We start from the raw sequence: 17,589 nt of genomic DNA, 5'->3' as shown, positions 1-17,589 counted from the left end.
ATGACTAAGGCTTGCAGTTCTGCACCAGATGTCATCATTTCACATTTGGTCTTACTGTATTTTTATCCTTGTTTTGTTTTGTTTCTTTTTTAATTCCTCCTGCGTCTCCAAATCGCTGATTTCTACTTGCCCCAGCTTTTCCCCCCCCTCCTCCTGTTTTCCTCCTCTCTCCGGTGAACGGGGCTATATATATAACAGACCCTGCTCAACTGAAGTTATTCTTACAGCTGCTGAGAAAGAAACCTATGAAAATTTAATAGCAAAAAAGCTGCAGTACATACTGGGGCTTTCAGAGCTCTCAGACATGCAGAGAGACTGAAGGAGCGGACGGAGAGGAAGTAGGGCAGATCAAGAGAGACAGAAAAAGGGACATGGAGGATAATAATGAGGCATGGCTACAACAAAATGCTATTCTATATTGCAAATATTGCTGGCTCTTTCATTAATTGCTTTTGTAAATTGCTTCAGATAAAACTGTCTGTTAAATGCATTGATGTATGTTCTATGTAAAGTTCTTTATTGGCATCTCTAGTTATATAAACAGATTTGACATCCATGGAACCGTTTGCTAACAGGTTCTTTTGAGTTTTTGATATAAATTACTTTTATTAAACATATTATATAAGTTTAAATATTCTTCATGCTAAGAAAAAAAGGTTATTTTAAAGTAATTATTTTAAAGGGCCATGAAACCCCCCTCTTTCAGTTCAAGTCTGCCCCAGAATTTTTTCCAAAAAATGCTTCATGATGGGCGTGGAGCACTGCGAGCAGAGGGAGGAGTGGGCATGGCTTTGACAGTTATCTCACCAGCTCAAGATAAAAAAAAATCAAATACAAACTTAAAGAGATGCATGCTTTTAGTTTACAAAGTTAAAATGCAAAGAAATAAACAGGACGTAATTTAATGCCCTGCTACATATACCATAGGCTATTCGTAATTTCATATAATACATAATCACAGTTTGTTATATCATTATAAAAATGTCATGTTTATATGAACACTAAATGAGGAGGAGTTCTCTCCTCCTAATTCCCCGGGTCAAAATGCATACATAGTGGATAGCCGTGAAGCAGGTCTCTTTCCCTGTTCCTACCATTAGCCTTGCTGGTACTCTGGAGGATTTTAAACATGTGCGAACATGGCAGCATCGATAGACGATGTGTCTGAATGGTAACAATCTCAATTGATAAAAGACAAAGTCTGTCATTCTCCAATTCTCATACAGCTCTCCTGACAAAAATGCTTGCTGCACACAAACAGCTTGGCTGTATCGGTGGCCCTGACAAGATTGCGGAGAAAGCCATGCAACAAACCATGAAAACAAACACATACAAGCCTTCATAAACGGCTAAATACTGTGTGTCGTGCGCTGTCTCACAGCTTGCCGGGTCTGTGGTCTGTTCATATTAGTCTGTTATTGGAAAGCGCGTGATGTTATTATTAATTAAGAAGCAGGGTCTTCTCATAGGATAAGAACACTCAGTCTATGAATAATAATGAGAAAACGATATGTCATCAATCAACTAGCAGATGCACGCTACATCACCAATTTTGATCCCACCCCAAAAATTATTTTAAACCCGGAAAATGAAATTATCTGACAAAAGCTCAAAATTATCCAGGTTGATCTACAAATAAGGTTGACAGTTGCTAACATTGTCTTAAATGATGCTTGATACACATAAGTCTGAAAAAAGTACTCGAGTTTCTTGAACCTTCAAGGAGTTTGATGTAAATATATGTCTTCTTCTGCTTAACATTTCAGCAGTTTTTAAACGTGACCATGAAATCCAAATTGAAAATTCTTATTTTATATTGAATAATGGATAATTTATTTTTTGTTGTTGTTGTTTTATACTTTATTGTCACCTAAGGGGGATTTTTTTGAAAAGTAGAATTTTAGCATAGTCTGATACAACAGAAAAGATTAAAAACAATGGATCCAAAAAGAAGAAATAAAGCCTATGCACATAATAAATGTTCGTTATATGGAAAAGAATAGCTTGGGCATTCTAATAAACATCATATTTTGCTTTCCGGGAAAAATAGAAATCAGTTTTTAACCAACATAAACATTGACACAATTAAAAATTTCGATTAGCCCCTAAAAACCCTGCTTTCGTAATTTTCTAAACACCGAAATGTGCAAAGATTGTAATATCATCTGCATTATCCCTAAAGCAGCACTTGTGGGCTGTTTCCATCTGGGCTTTCGTAGCCTGGGCTCCTTCCCTAGAGGCGGCCAGTGGAGCAGTGCCACACAAGATGGCTGCCCATTTGTTCCTCTCTGCAGTGGCAGGGTGCAGTGGTGCCGAGCGCCCAGCTGTGCCCACCACAGATGAAGCAGCCCCGGCCAGATGCTTGCCAGTCTCAGGTTGCACATCGCATGGTACGTGGTGTCCTAAGATCTGCCACTGCTGCTGTCAGAGATCTCCTCCTCCTCCTCCTCATCCACCTCCTCCTGTTAGCAGGCTCAGATTTCCAGTTCACCTTTATAAAAAAAATACCCAATAAAAAATATGGAGTCTTGGGAAGACAAGTGCAAAGAAAACCAGATGAACAAACTGTATTCTCAGCTGGAGTGAGAGAGAAAAAACAATGTTTGGATGTTTGCCTGATGGTTTTGACGGGGCTGTTTTCTGCTGTTTCAGAGCAATGATGCTGCAGGGAGTGCATGGAACTGGATGTACTTCATCCCGCTCATCATCATTGGCTCTTTCTTCATGCTCAATCTTGTGCTGGGTGTGCTGTCAGGGTAAGGAGCGTCTCTCGGGGATTGTGAGCTGTTCTAAAATTCATTTCTCATGTTCTTTTAGGTTCACACTGTCGGTGCATTGTATAATTGTCTGTGCATGACTTTCATATATTGCACATACATGTATTAGATTTCTTATATAGAAATGTAACATGTGACAAATAGCTATATTCCTATTTTGTGATTGTGGAATTGCAATTTGTTGGCAATATATTATTGATTTATATTACACTCATTTTTGTAAATTTTGCGAATAAATAGATGACATACTGTATCCGTATTAAGATTAGAACGTATAAATATATTACAAATATATACAGTTGAAGTTAGAATTATAAGCCCCCCTTTTGATTTTTATTTTCTCTTTTAAATATTTCCCAAACGATGTTTAACAGAGCAAGGAAATTTTCACAGTATGTTTGATAATATTTTTTCTTATTTGTTTTATTTTGGCTAGAATAAAAGCAGTTTTTAATTTTTTTTAAAAACATTTTAAGGTCAAAATTATTAGCCCATTTAAGCTGTATTTTTTCGATCTACAGAACAAACCATCATTACACAATGACTTGCCTAATTACCCTAACCTGCCTAGTTAACCTAATTAACCTAGTTAAGCCTTTAAATGTCACTTTAAGCTATAGAGAAGTGTCTTGAAAAATATTTAGTAAAATATTATTTACTGTCATCATGGCAAAGATAAAATAAATCAGTTATTAGAAATGAGACATTAAAAATATTATATTTACAAATGTGTTGAAAAAAATTCTCCGTTAAACAGAAATTGGGGAAAAAAATAAACAGGGGGGTTAATAATTCTGACTTCAACCGTATATGATGATATTTAATACCTTTAGATATTAACAATGAAAGTTTATTTTATAAATGGGCTTTATAAATGGAATTTTTAAATAAATAAATGTACTTAGAATATAAATAAAGTTATTTTTAATATCCATTAGTAATGTGTAAAATACACGTCAAAATGTGTATTTTACATGCATACAGATTTATATGAATTAGATTTACTATAATAATAGAAAGAATACAAATAATTTTCATCTCGAATAACAGTTTTAGTGTTGTCTAGATACTGTTTATTTCAGTTTAATTCCTTAGTCATACATGCAATTTGATATATTCCACTATTTTATTTTATTTTTTATTCATTTATTTTTGCTTAAACATATTTAAAAACATCAGAATATTAGAAGACTAAAAATATACCTAATAGTTTATTTTTAATTATGGATTATGTTTTCACACAACTTATAATAATATCAATATTAACAATTCTTTCCTTCATTTTAATCTGATTAAATTTTGACCACAAATGAACTCAAATGAGGGCAAGTCGTAAATTAATTCTCAAACAATCAAGAAAGAAAGTTATCCAGTGATTCTGATGATCTTAATATGACCAAAAATGAATTGTCCAGTACATCTCTAATTATCTAGTGTGTATGCTTTTCATGCAATCATTAATTTACTTGCTTGTGTGTAATACAGGGAGTTTGCCAAAGAAAGGGAGCGTGTGGAGAACAGGAGCGAGTTCCTAAAGCTGAAGCGTCAGCAGCAGATAGAGAGAGAGCTGAACGGATATCTGGAGTGGATCTGCAAAGCAGGTAAATGCCATAGAAAGAGCCGTTAAATACTCCGGAGAGCAGCTGAAGCCAAGAATACAGATAGCAGCTTTTCTCATTTGATACAGATGTCTTTACACATGTACGTCTTGGAACGTGCTGATAATGTTGGAATTATTGCAAAAAGCATTTTTTAAGCACAAGCAATTATCCCAACGTTCATCATTTTTCCAGTGGTTTGATTCGAATCTTGTTTGATTGTGTGTAGAAGAAGTGATTCTGGCTGACGAGGACAATGACCCAGATGACCGAATGCCCTTTGATGGTATTTACATGAACTCCTTCATCCTTCCTTCCTTTTCATCCCCCTCTTCTCCTCTCTTTGGTCCCTCATTGGGACTAGGTGTTGATTTCCCATTGTAAAGGAAGAGAGATATCAATAGCATGTTGGCTTTGCTGAGGGAGTGATATTGTATACTTCATGTCCATAAGTGCAGTTAATGTTGTGTTCATGAGCACATTTACAGTACATATATGTACATGGACCGACTATCTGTAGCTCACATCAGATGTCAGACTTTCTATAGGATCCAAATACTGTAGTATACATGCTACACTTCCTAAAAGTCTCATATTTTCTATCAATCTGTGTATTTTTTTTTCTATCTACCATATTTTTGAAAAAAGTAATGTTTTAATGTATAAATCAGATTTTATAATATATTTCTTCAGTAGCATATTAAAGAAGGTAGCTAAAAGAAGGTAGCTAAAAAACATGGTCTTTTTGTGTTTTTTATATAATGCAGGTCAATAGCTAATGTAAAATAGCTAAAGTAATAGCTAAAGATGAAGTAAATATAAATGAGTTTTTAAGGATTTTATTACAGGGCCATTTGCATGATTAAAATAAACAATGCTGTAAATAATGTTTAACATTGTATAAATTGCAGTATAATACAAGTTAGCATGTTTCAGATTGTTCTGGAAAATATGGTGTTGAATATTTTATGCTGTGATTGTTATGTTGCAACTGAGTAATTTTGGTGTGTTGTACACAGGCTCGAGGAGGAGGCCCACCATTAAGAAGAGTAAAACAGACCTGCTGGATGCAGAGGATGGAGATGGAGATATAGGTGCGCTTGAGTGTTAATTAATAACATACACATCTGTAAATTTATTAGGGCTGATATAGCATAAAAGCTGTAGGCCATATATATATATTCATTCATCGTTTTCTTGTCGGCTTAGTCCCTTTATTAATCTGGGGTCGCCACAGCAGAATGAACCGCCAACTTATCCAGCAAATGTTTTACGCAGCGGATGCCCCTCCAGCTGCAACCCATCTCTGCGAAACATCCATACACACTCAGTCACACTCATACACTACAGACAATTTAGCCTACACAATTCACCTGTACCACATGTCTTTGGACTGTGGGGGAAACCGGAGCACCCGGAGGAAACCCACGCAGACACGGGGAGAACATGCAAACTCCACACAGAAATGCCAACTGACCCACCCGAGGCTCGAACCAGCAACCTTCTTGCTGTGAGGCGACAGCACTACCTACTGCGCTACCGCATCGCTGCCATATATTTATATTTATATATTTATTTTGAAAAACAGCTTAAAATTCATGGTTTATTAAAAGGTTAATTTAACATGAAACATACATAACATGAAATTAAAAAAATTGTGTCATCATGTGCTGTCATCTACGTTTGTAGGGAACCATTGTTCTTCTGAGCAATCGGAACCTCAACCTCATATTTCTCCATGGGGATTGTTCCTGTAATTTACTATACAGTAATCTATAACTGTGTCCAAAAATTATATATATTAATCTGGATTACTAGTTTTTTTCTTTTCATTTTATCTCCTATTCATTAAAAATGTGTTGAGTCTCATTTCCCCAATGTTCATCTTATCTGTTGTTTCCTCTTCATCAGGTTCTCCATTTGCACGGGGCAGTCTGAAAAGCTCCAAATTGGAGGGCTCTTCCTTCCATAAAAAGGAGCGTCGGCTGAGATTCTTCATTAGGCGTATTGTGAAGACTCAAGCGTTCTACTGGACTGTTCTGTGTCTGGTGGGACTCAACACACTGTGTGTGGCTGTGGTTCATTACGACCAGCCCGAAACGCTCTCCGACTTCCTTTGTAAGTCTGTCTATTCACCTGTCTTTTCACCCATCAATAGACCTACCTGGATTTGCAAACTTTTTGTATTTTCTTATGTAAAATATGTTTAACGTCCATTTCAAATCAAGGCCAGAAATGATTAAGAAATAGTTTCTAAAAAATCGTTCTTAATATCATAATTCAGAGTACACTCCACAACCATAACGCTTATAGCACAGTGGAACATTGGTACAGAAGCATTTAAAGAAGAAAGAAATCAAAAATAACCATATGATTCTGTTAGCTCATTGCTAGTTTTGTGGTGAACAATTCATCTGTGCATGCCATTGAAAAAAGTTTGCCATTCTAATCTTTAATTGAAATCTGAAAATGCACGTCCTCTTTATTTTCAGTTAATCTGTTATGTATATTATTATAAGATTATGTATATTTTAGGAATTGGGCGTGGCTAAATATTTAATCACGCTGCTGATATTGTGAGTTTTGACAGCAAACAGAAATGGTGAGGAGGAGGAGGTGTTTGTTAGACTGTTATAAATCTCCCCAAACCCTTACCCCCATCTTTCTTAATGAAATGCCTACCTTACTACATTCAATCAGCCAGCCGTAGAAAAAAACTATCCACGCCCACTGTTTTGTAATTTAATATTCCGTTTCTCTAGGAACTGTCACAATACGAAAAAAAGCTTCTCAGCTTCCAGTTCATGGGGACTTTAAAGTATCATGTGACAAATCTGCAGCATGTAGGAATAATGTAATGTAATGGATATAATAGCAGGTATTATTGCAGAATAAACCCTGATGGTGTGATTTTTCAGCTTCTTGTATCTTGAAGTGATTTACATTGTGGTATTAGCCAGTAGAATGTACATTATCCCTGCAATCACCGGGGTAATCTCCCAGGAGTAAATAATTCAACACAGAATAATAATTTGTCTAAATATGTCATTATTTTAGGAAACATAAAGCTTCTGCAAGTGAAAACAATTGCTTTAAAACAAGACAATTGAATAAATTTCTCCACATAATTATTGAAGCAAAAGACATGAAAGGATACGGTTATAAAACCTTATTTATTACCTTATAAATTATTAATATGCCTGCATTTTGTGACCCAAGATTAATTTAATTAAATGCTTTCTTCATTAAGTTGTTCTTTGTAAATATACTTTTTTTCTTTTGCTGTTTATTTTCCTTTCCGTAATCCAGACTTTGCTGAGTTCATCTTTCTGGGCATCTTTATGTCAGAGATGTGTATTAAGATGTATGGACTGGGCACCAGACCTTATTTTCACTCCTCCTTCAACTGTTTTGACTGCATTGTGAGTTCCTCTTGTCTTTTCTTCTGTAATATAGAATAATAATAATCTGAACACATTATACAAGTTGTACTAAAGTTGGTTTATGTAACTGAGAGTTTGTTTAATGCATAATGCTTTGCTAATATATCTATTTCTTAATTAGTCTTTCAGTATTTTGAATGTTTTGGTTTAATAATAACATACAAATTGTAATACAAACACTTCTATTCTAATTTCTAAAGACAAAACATCTTAAGTTTTAATATGAGTATTTGTGTCTGAGGATATTTTGCACTGTAAACACGTCTTGTTTTAAGGATATTACTGGATTTTTTTACTGGCAGCTAAACACAAATGCAGATATTGCTCAGGTGGTTTGATTGTGTGGCTTGCTGTTCTTGAAAGATCCTCAAACTTGTGTTTTTATGTGTGTGCCTTTGTGTTTGTGTGTGTGTGGTACAGGTCATTTGTGGCAGCATTTTCGAGGTGCTCTGGGCTATGATCCAGCCAGGAACCTCATTTGGGATCAGTGTGTTACGAGCTCTCAGGTTACTGAGGATCTTCAAAGTGACCAAGTGAGTCTCTAATGTCTCAAGTCCCATGTCTGTCTCTCTATCCCAATCTTTTGTCCACTAGAATTTCCACTTTAGCGTGGCTCGAGTGTCTTAAACGTCTCACCATTTCCCTTTCTCAGGTATTGGGCGTCTCTGAGGAACCTGGTGGTGTCTTTGCTAAATTCCATGAAGTCCATTATCAGTTTACTCTTCCTCCTTTTCCTCTTCATTGTGGTCTTTGCTTTGCTGGGGATGCAGCTGTTTGGGGGACAGTCAGTATACAATACTAAAATACTGTTTGTGATTTTATTTTCTGTAATTTTATGTTATGTTATCTTTTGTTTTCTTTTTGGTTTTGCTCTGTCCATATAATATAGTCTAAAAATATAACTATAATTTAATCTCTTCAGGTTTAATTTTGAAGCCGGCACACCACCAACGAACTTTGATACTTTTCCTGCAGCAATAATGACAGTGTTTCAGGTGAGTAAATGTGCCTGTCAAACAGTGAGCAGTCATTGATCGCATTGATCGAGGATTGACCTTTCTCTCCTTTACATCAGATCCTGACCGGTGAAGACTGGAACATGGTCATGTATGATGGGATCGAGTCTCAGGGTGGAGTCAAAAAGGGCATGGTCTTCTCAGTCTTCTTCATCGTTCTTACGCTCTTCGGCAACTGTATCCAAACACACAAAACAATTTCATGATTTCCAAATGTATACAGCTATTATTTTGATAACCCATTTGTAGTAATGTAATTGCACACTTTTGATTGTCTAGTGTCCTTGCAAAGCTGTAGTGTTGTATTTTTTGGCCTCCAATTTATACAGTATTTATTGCCTCAGAATGTCGATTTGGAGTTTTTCAAGTTCAGGTGAGGAAAAGAAAGTCACGTCTATTCTCAGAACAAACAAAACAAATAAACACTTCAGGCTTTTCATCTGAGAATCTTTGTACTAAGGATTTAGACTATAATCGTATGTGCTATTCACTTATACTATAATGTAGAACAGATGTATTAATTGATTAAGTTGATTAGATTCATATTGTTTGCTCTGAAGCAAGGTTTATGATTAATTTAGGAATGAGGACATAAATACATCAACTTCATCAAGTTCAAAAGGCACTTTTCTGGCATTTTAGTGTTTTATTTGAGACAAGCTTTTGTTATATCTTGTGCACACATAACATCTTCATGACCAGCTGTCAATATAAAAATTTGCTTAAACTTAAAGAAATTGTGAGTGAAAATGACACGATAAAACAATTTAATTGTTTAGGCCTGTCACAATATTCAATATATTGACTTATCGCACAACAAATGGACTTGACCTCAATCATTTTTGGTGATGCAATATACAATTGAAGTCTTTTCTTTTTTAAATATTTTCCAAAATATTTTTAACAGAGCAAGGAAATGTTCACAGTATGTCTAGTAATATTTTTTCTTCTGGAAAAAGTCCTATTTGTTTTATTTCGGCTAGAATAAAAGCAGTTTTATATTTTTTAAAAACCATTTTAAGGTCAAAATTATTAGCCCCTTTAAGCTATATATTTATTCGATAGTCTACAGAACAATTCATCGTTATACAATAACTTGCCTAATTACCCTAACCTGCCTAGTTAACCTAATTAACCTACAGTACTTAAGCCTTTAAATGTCACTTTAAACTGTAAAGAAATGTCTTGAAAAATATCTAGTAAAATATTATTTACTGTCATCATGGCAAAGATAAAATAAATCAGTTATTAGAAATGAGTTATTAAAACGTTTATGTTTAGAAATATGTTGAAATATCTTCTCTCCGTTAAACAGAAATTGGGGAAAAAAAATAAACAGGGAGGCTAATAATTCTGACTTTAACTGTATATCGCTCATACATAAAAACTGATTCAGCTGATTGTGCAACATCTTTATCTCTATTGGAGGTGTCTGTGTCAGTATGGTTAAACAAAAACACTACAGTATTTGCTATAAATAAATTACTTTAGTATATTTTCAAGCGGTGTCTGACGAAGGAAAATAGATCTGGTAGCAGATATCGCAGCCTCTGTTACTTTTTACCTTGCACCTTTTTTGTTAACATTTATTATTATTTATTTAGGATATGCGTTTTCACATTCTGATTCGAATGCCTAACTGTTAAATTGGCTATAATTAAATTAAATACTCTTAAGATTAAAATATAATGTGTTATTTTTGTAGAGTGTACTTGTGATGATATTATATTGTCATTCTGGCATTATATAATGAGTGGCATAAAATAGTCTTAAAATGACAATAATATTGTTTATCGCAATATATTTTGGTGCAATATATCGTAAAACAAAAAATGCATATTGTGACAGACCTAATTATGATAACTAAAGGTTAATGTAATAATTATACATTATAAATTGTTAATTCATATATCAATAATTTATATTGTATTTATTAGATTAGCTATATTAATTAAATTGTTAATAAGAAAATAACTGGGCACTAGGCAGTCTCAAAAATGCCCCAGTGTCTCTCATTTATAAGTCTTTGCAATTCCACTTTTCACTCTAAAGTGGTGGCACTGTTGAGCTACATATGCTATGTACTGAATTTTAATACGTAAAGCTTATTTTGTGCATTAAAAACATTTGGTAAAGAATGCTGAAGACATTTACGCTGTATTGTTGTGATTGTATTGATGTATAATTAACATCTATTAATGTAAAATTCCTTTACTCGTCTGTGAACAGACACACTGCTCAATGTGTTTTTGGCCATCGCTGTGGATAACCTGGCCAATGCACAAGAGCTGACCAAGGTAAACACGCACATGTTGACGAGCAAGCAAACAAATATGTTTGAACAAGCTTAATTTACGTACAACCATTCTCAAAATGTTTATTTTATTTTATTTATGTTAAATAAGATGATTCTGAGGCCTTGACAATAGTGCATGTAATGTGCTTGTGTACATTGTATAATTTTTCCTGATCAAACATGAATCTTTTTATGTCAGTGCAGTAATTTTCTTTTCTTTTTTTTTCTCTTGTGGAGGTCCCTGTTCTCTGGCAGTCAATATGATGACTCTCAGTGACCACGTTTCTGTCAGACTGTTTATCCTTCACACTCCCACACACCAGCGCGCATCACATATTAACCAATATGCTTCGTATTTCTCTCCATGTATAGGATGAACAGGAGGAAGAACAGGCAGCCAATAAGAAAATGGCTCTTCAGACGGCCAAGGAAGTAGCTGAGGTCAGCCCTCTGTCTGCAGCAAACCTCTCTATCGCAGCGTGAGTATCTCTCTCTCATCTCTCTCTCTCTTTGTCCTCCTGCCACATTTTCTTTCTATTATATATGTGTGTTTTGTTTTCATGTGATCCGTATCTTTATAGCTCTTGCCAACCACACAATCATAAAGGTCAAAAGTAAAGTTTAATTTAGAAATTTCGCTCTTATATTCAATTTTTTTATTAATTAGAAGCTATCGAAGATTTATATTGCCACTGGTACTATACAATACTTGTATGGATACTTGTAAATGGATAGTTCACCCTGAAGAATGTTGTTAACCAGTAACCATTGACTCTCGTAGTATTCCCCTCTCAAAGGACAATCCAGCATTCTTCAAAATATCTTCTGAATTCAACCGAAGAAAAAAGCGCATGGAAGTTTGAAACCACTTCTGTTTTCGGTTGAATTATTTCTTTAAATTAATGTAAATGTGCCAGATTTAGCCAAGATGGTTATTAATGTTTTGACTGTAGTTATTAATAATCTACAATTTAAATGGTAGATGTTAGCGATTTTTAAAAAAAAAAAATTATTTATATATTTTTTAACGATTTTGAAAGAAGTAACCCTTTAGTTTAGGTCACAATTCATGGCAATAACAAACCCCTACTAACACTACTAGCTTAATAAACGACTAATTAGCTATTTATTAATAGTTAGTTAGGTATAAGTTGGATTTAGATTTTGGATAGAATTCTTATGCAGAATAAAATCATACTTTTAACTAGGGCTGGGCGATTCTGCAAAAAAATTATCACGATGTCATGTTTCATAGTATTCGATATCGATAATTATTGAATAATTTTTAACAATCTATTAAGGTATATTAGGATTTTTTAAAAACAATTTTATTTTAATTTACCAACATTACTAAGGCAAACAGTTTTAATAGTCAAAAACTGATCTCTTTAAAATAAAATACACATAAGTGTTAAAGAAACTCTTAAACTTAAATAAAAGGTTACAAAATGTGTGCAATGGTAAAGTGCAAACAATCAAAGCAAACTTTAAGGTGTGAATAATTTACAAAGTAAAACCACTTTTTATAATGATACGTTTATATTAATGAAACAAAGTGTAATAGATCATGTGCTGGTAAAGCAGAAATTCGGTCCAATACTGCAGTGTTGGTCCTTTAGAAATCATTAGAACGCGTGTTTGCTTAATCTAAGTACTGATTTTTCTTTATTATTGACCTCAAGCTTAAAATGTAAGTAACAAAGAAGTTTTTAGCACATTCAAAAGGTACCACAAGCAGCAAGGTATTTAAAGTACGTATTATCTGTAAATGCAAAGGTATTTTACACTGTAGCCTTCTGAAAACATAAGTGGGTAACTGCAATTTGAAAGATAGGCTTTTAGCAACTTGCTTTCTGTTATGTTTGGTGTCATTTATCTGTAACGTAATCCTTTGTCCATCATCTCACAACTTACTCGCCGACCGATTGAAGATGATTCCGATTCGTCCAAGCATTTGTTAGGAAATGAAGAGCGAGTCAGGGAGAAAAACGAAATGTGTGTGCCAGTGAGCGTGTGAATGCGGGTGAAGAGCAAAGAGATGTTCTGTGTTTCTCACATGCTGTTTTCCTCCTCAGCGTGACAGTAAACTCTGAGCGTCTCGATGCAACAGAACACTTTCTAGACTGGTATTTATTCATTTATACTCTCTCTGTTCTTTTAAAAAACGCCTCTCTGTTCGCCCCACACCTCCCACTATTCTCCCATCAGCCTTTTTTTCGACGTGTGCATTTCCTCCTCGGTTTCTCTGTGCTGCTCCCCGCTCTGTGCTCCAGACCGCTGGGTGGGATGGGACGGGTTTGTCACTCCTCGTCTCTTCTTCTCTCTTCATCCTGCTACTCATCACCTGCTGTTCTCCTCTTATCTCCTTTACTCGCTCTCTTTCACATGCTTTGCTCCAAGGGTTGGGCGCCTGTGATGTGTTCACTCCCAGAATTATTATAGTTATCTTCTATGTGTGTGTGTGTGTGTGTGTGTGTGTGTGTGTGTGTGTGTGTGTGTGTGTGTGTGCGTGTGTGTTTTCTGTGAGTGAATTTGACCCAAGCGGTGCAATCATCCTCTTTAACAAATGGTAGCTGGTAGCTTGTAGGTGGGCATTTTCAGCCTGCGGTAGCTGCAGCAACCTGACTTTCCCTCTTGATGATTACTAATCTCAGATCTACTGTAAAATGTGTGTGTGTCTCTCTGTCGTTCTCTCTGTGCAGTAAGGAGCAGCAGAAGAACCACAAAGGTTGTAAGTCGGTATGGGAGCAGCGCACTAGTGAGTTAAGACGACAGACCCTCGTGAACAGCAGAGAGGCTCTTTATAATGAGTTGGACCCTGAAGACCGTTGGAAGGTGAGAAGGTGTTTGGTGAAAGTATTTTGAGTTATTTTTGGTAACACATCCTTTTTTCAGTTTTCAGTTAGATATTTTGCTTGTTATTACCTGTTATTAAAGGGATAGTCCACACAAAAATAAGATTCACACAGTATTTACCTACCCTTATTGGTTTCAAACCTTTATGAGTTTATTTCTTAGTCTAAAGGAACACAGCAGACAGGCTGATTTTAAATGTAGATCATATTAAAGCAGCTCTGAGCTCTTAAACGGTGCTTTATCAGGCAGTATTGAAAAGGCTAAATGAAAATGACATTAATACTACAGTAGTCAACATTCGAAGTGGATCAAAAAAGTTGTTTCTTTAGTTGTCCTAAAACAAGAATGGGTGATGTTCAATAGTTTTGGAGTGACAATGATGAAAGGTGATGAACCGCTTCAAATGTTGACTACTACAGGGGTCAATTGTCTGTGCTATGAATTTTACCCATGCACAAATTCTGTTTTGGAATGGCTAAAAATGAATTCATTGTTTAATTAAATGATTATTGTCAACTATATTTTTGTCCTGTTGATTCAAGGCTTTTTTATGCAGGCCACAAAGCAGGGATGCCCAAACTAGGGCCTGAGGGCCAAATGTAGCCCATGTTAACCTTTGATTTGGCCTGCCGTCCCATCTGAAAAGAGAGGGAGAATGAAAGGGATGTTTCAATGTTTTATTGTTAAAAGCTAACTGAAATTAAATGAGGGCATCCGCTGTGTAAATCATATGCTGGATAAGTTGTCGGTTCATTCCACTGTGGTAACCCCTGATTAATAAAGGGACTAACCCGAAAAGAAAATAATTGAATGAAGTGGGAGTGGGAGTTGTCATGGATGAAAGAAAAGAGGGTTGGGGAGTCGCGGAAGAACGTGAACAGCGGACAGTGCCGGATCAGATTTCAGAGAACAAGAATTAGTGAGTGAATGTACATTTGGCGGGTGTGATATTATAATGCAATGCCTTTAATCATAGATTAAGATGTAATATAAATGACTAAAATAAACTATAGACAATAATGAATAATTGCCTAATAATTTACCACACTGTATACATAATATGGCTATACCAAATTATTCCTTTGTTTAGACTTATCATTTATAGTTTAAATAGGCGATCAATGCCAGTAAAGTTTGACATTCATAAGTAGGCTAAAACATCTGAATTTGATCATGTGTTGTGTCTCGGAGGAGGATCCTTGACTGCTCTCAGATGAGCCGTCAGATTCTGAGGTGACCCAGCGGGACGCAAACTTAATAAAACTAAAATGGTAATCATTGATGAAGGTTGATTTTAGTGTTTTTATTTATTGAAGAAAATATTTAATTCATTCATTCATTAAATTGAACTTCAAAACTCTGAATTCTGGACTTTACTTTAACTTCTATGTTAATTAATTTGAATTGAATTGAATGAATTGATTTTCTTTTTCGGCTTAGTCTCTTTATTTATCAGGGGTTGCCACAGCGTAATGAACCACCATATATATTGGTAAATATTGGTAATTTTTTAATTAGCTGTCTTATTTTATAAGCAAATATTTATATAGGAATTTTTTTAATGATTTAATAATAATAATAATAATAATAGTAATAATAATAATAATAGAGAGAGTGCCCACTATTCACCACTTTTCAAGAAAAAATATTTGCTTAATAATTTTAAACAAATATTTGTCTTTTGAGTAATTACATGTAAGTTTATTGGCTTTCTGTGTTTCTTGTCCTCCAGGTCTCATACTCCCGTCACATACGTCCTGACATGAAGACTCACCTGGACCGACCGTTAGTCGTGGACCCTCAGGAGAACCGCAATAACAACACTAACAAAACCCGTCCGGGTGACGGCCAACCTCAGCATTCCCATCAGCTCCTGCACAAACAGCCCAACTTTAATGAGGCCGAGAGTGGAGGAGGTGGAGGGTCTGAGTCCTGGCCCGCACTGGAAAGAGGAGACTCCACAGGGTCTCGCCGCAGTCTTTTGGGCTCTGAGCACTATGGGGAGGGTAGAGAGTCCCACCGCAGACACCAGCACAGCCAGCACTGCAGTCAGGCCCGTCAGCATCGCAGAGCTGCAGAGGATGGTGGAGAGACCGGAGGGAGGAGACACAGGAGTAAGGCCAAAGAAAGAGGACCTGAGTGTGAGCATTCAGATGGAGGAGAGCGGAAACACAGACGACATCGCCATGAGGGTGAAGGGAAGAAAGAAAGAGGGGTGCGACATCGTAACAGGAGGTAAGTGGCAGACAAATTCATCTCAAGATGTGCTTTTTATACTTTGTGGTGACTGGACACGTTTTCTTTTTCTTTTCATTTCAATGCCCTGTAAGACTTAAAAAATGCCTAAAACAATTGTGTCAATGGTTCTATTTTCAGTAAATTACAGCAAAGCAGTTTAACCAAGCAGCAAATGCACACACTCACACACACCTCTTATCTGTACACAAAAGGCTAATAGAGTATTCATTTACAAAATTCAGTTTTGCACACAGCAGTTAACTGATTCATCTGTCTGGATAGTAGCCATGAAGTGGTTAATGAGAATGTTAACTACATTTTCAATTAATTTAAAACATCTGGGACCTCATGTACAAAGACTTAGGTTGAATTCATACTAAAACATTGCGTATACACAAAGCTGTAAATGTGCGTACACAGTAAAGAATTCTGATATATGAAACACTGCGTACGCAGAATCCCATGCATATTCCCTTTGTACATCCAAATTAACGTAAAATTTAGGGCACGAGCGCAAAACCCCTCCCTGCCTCCTCCCCCTTATAAATATGGTTATGACTTCACTTTGGCAAAACCAAACGAAAAAGCAAAGGCAAAAGCAAACAAAAAGAGAAACTTCACTGAACGTGAATTGGAGTTGCTCCTATCGGAGGTAGACCGGAGAAAAATGGTGTTACTTGCAAATTTGTTCTCCGGAATTAATAACAAAAGAAAAAAAGTAGAGTGGGAGAGTTTAGCTGATGCGGTTAACGCAGTGGGGTCTGAACATCACACTGTGAACAAATTAAAAAAGAAATGGTCCGATGTAAAGGTGCAGGTTAAGAGGAGAACAGCGGCGCACCGTCAAAGTGTGGACCGAACAGGTTTTATTGTACAATTTCATGTGGTTGATTTGTTTAATTCATTCGTATGGTTATTTTTTTATAATAGAGAAATTAAGCCTTGTGCAACATAAAGGGCACATATTTATGCCTATCTGATCTATTTTTGGCTCAAACTATAACAGGAGCAAAGAATTTAACTGGTTTGAAATCGAATGTCTAATGAATGTCAAACATCAAACTAACTTTACCGCGGTTCAACAGCATGGTATGGAAACCTTCTATACATGCTAGACATGCAGATGATCCCATCCCATACAGCTGGCATTGTACGGCTCAAAGATACTTTTGTAGTGTGCAATTTAACATAATTGCCTCTAGGAGTCGCCAATAGAAATAAAACCAACACACACAAGAAATGCACGTACGCCAGACATGAAGTTGGCGCGGACCAACACACATTTTCACGTTAATTTCATCGTTAGTAAATCCAAACATGAGCGTGAAATCTGGCGTACGCAATGTTTTTGTGCGTACGCAACGT

General features: G+C 35.8%; 1 protein-coding gene across 2 annotated transcripts in view; it reads left to right on the top strand.

Moving 5' to 3' along the window:
- The window catches only part of cacna1aa (calcium channel, voltage-dependent, P/Q type, alpha 1A subunit, a), a 139,837-nt gene that overhangs the window by 46,369 nt on the left and 75,879 nt on the right, over window positions 1–17,589 (top strand). For both annotated transcript variants that reach the window (XM_056453760.1, XM_056453759.1), the window contains 14 exons: window positions 2,653–2,756; window positions 4,263–4,378; window positions 4,605–4,661; window positions 5,395–5,469; window positions 6,287–6,493; window positions 7,685–7,797; window positions 8,239–8,351; window positions 8,471–8,602; window positions 8,741–8,813; window positions 8,894–9,011; window positions 11,064–11,131; window positions 11,503–11,609; window positions 13,833–13,965; window positions 15,719–16,221. In XM_056453760.1, the coding sequence (XP_056309735.1) occupies window positions 2,653–2,756; window positions 4,263–4,378; window positions 4,605–4,661; window positions 5,395–5,469; window positions 6,287–6,493; window positions 7,685–7,797; window positions 8,239–8,351; window positions 8,471–8,602; window positions 8,741–8,813; window positions 8,894–9,011; window positions 11,064–11,131; window positions 11,503–11,609; window positions 13,833–13,965; window positions 15,719–16,221 (1,919 nt within the window). The remainder of the gene's footprint in view (window positions 1–2,652; window positions 2,757–4,262; window positions 4,379–4,604; window positions 4,662–5,394; window positions 5,470–6,286; window positions 6,494–7,684; window positions 7,798–8,238; window positions 8,352–8,470; window positions 8,603–8,740; window positions 8,814–8,893; window positions 9,012–11,063; window positions 11,132–11,502; window positions 11,610–13,832; window positions 13,966–15,718; window positions 16,222–17,589) is intronic.

This window comes from Danio aesculapii, chromosome 3, assembly GCF_903798145.1.
Source record: "Danio aesculapii chromosome 3, fDanAes4.1, whole genome shotgun sequence".
Lineage (NCBI taxonomy): Eukaryota > Metazoa > Chordata > Actinopteri > Cypriniformes > Danionidae > Danio > Danio aesculapii.
This window is presented reverse-complemented; position numbering and strand designations above follow the sequence as displayed.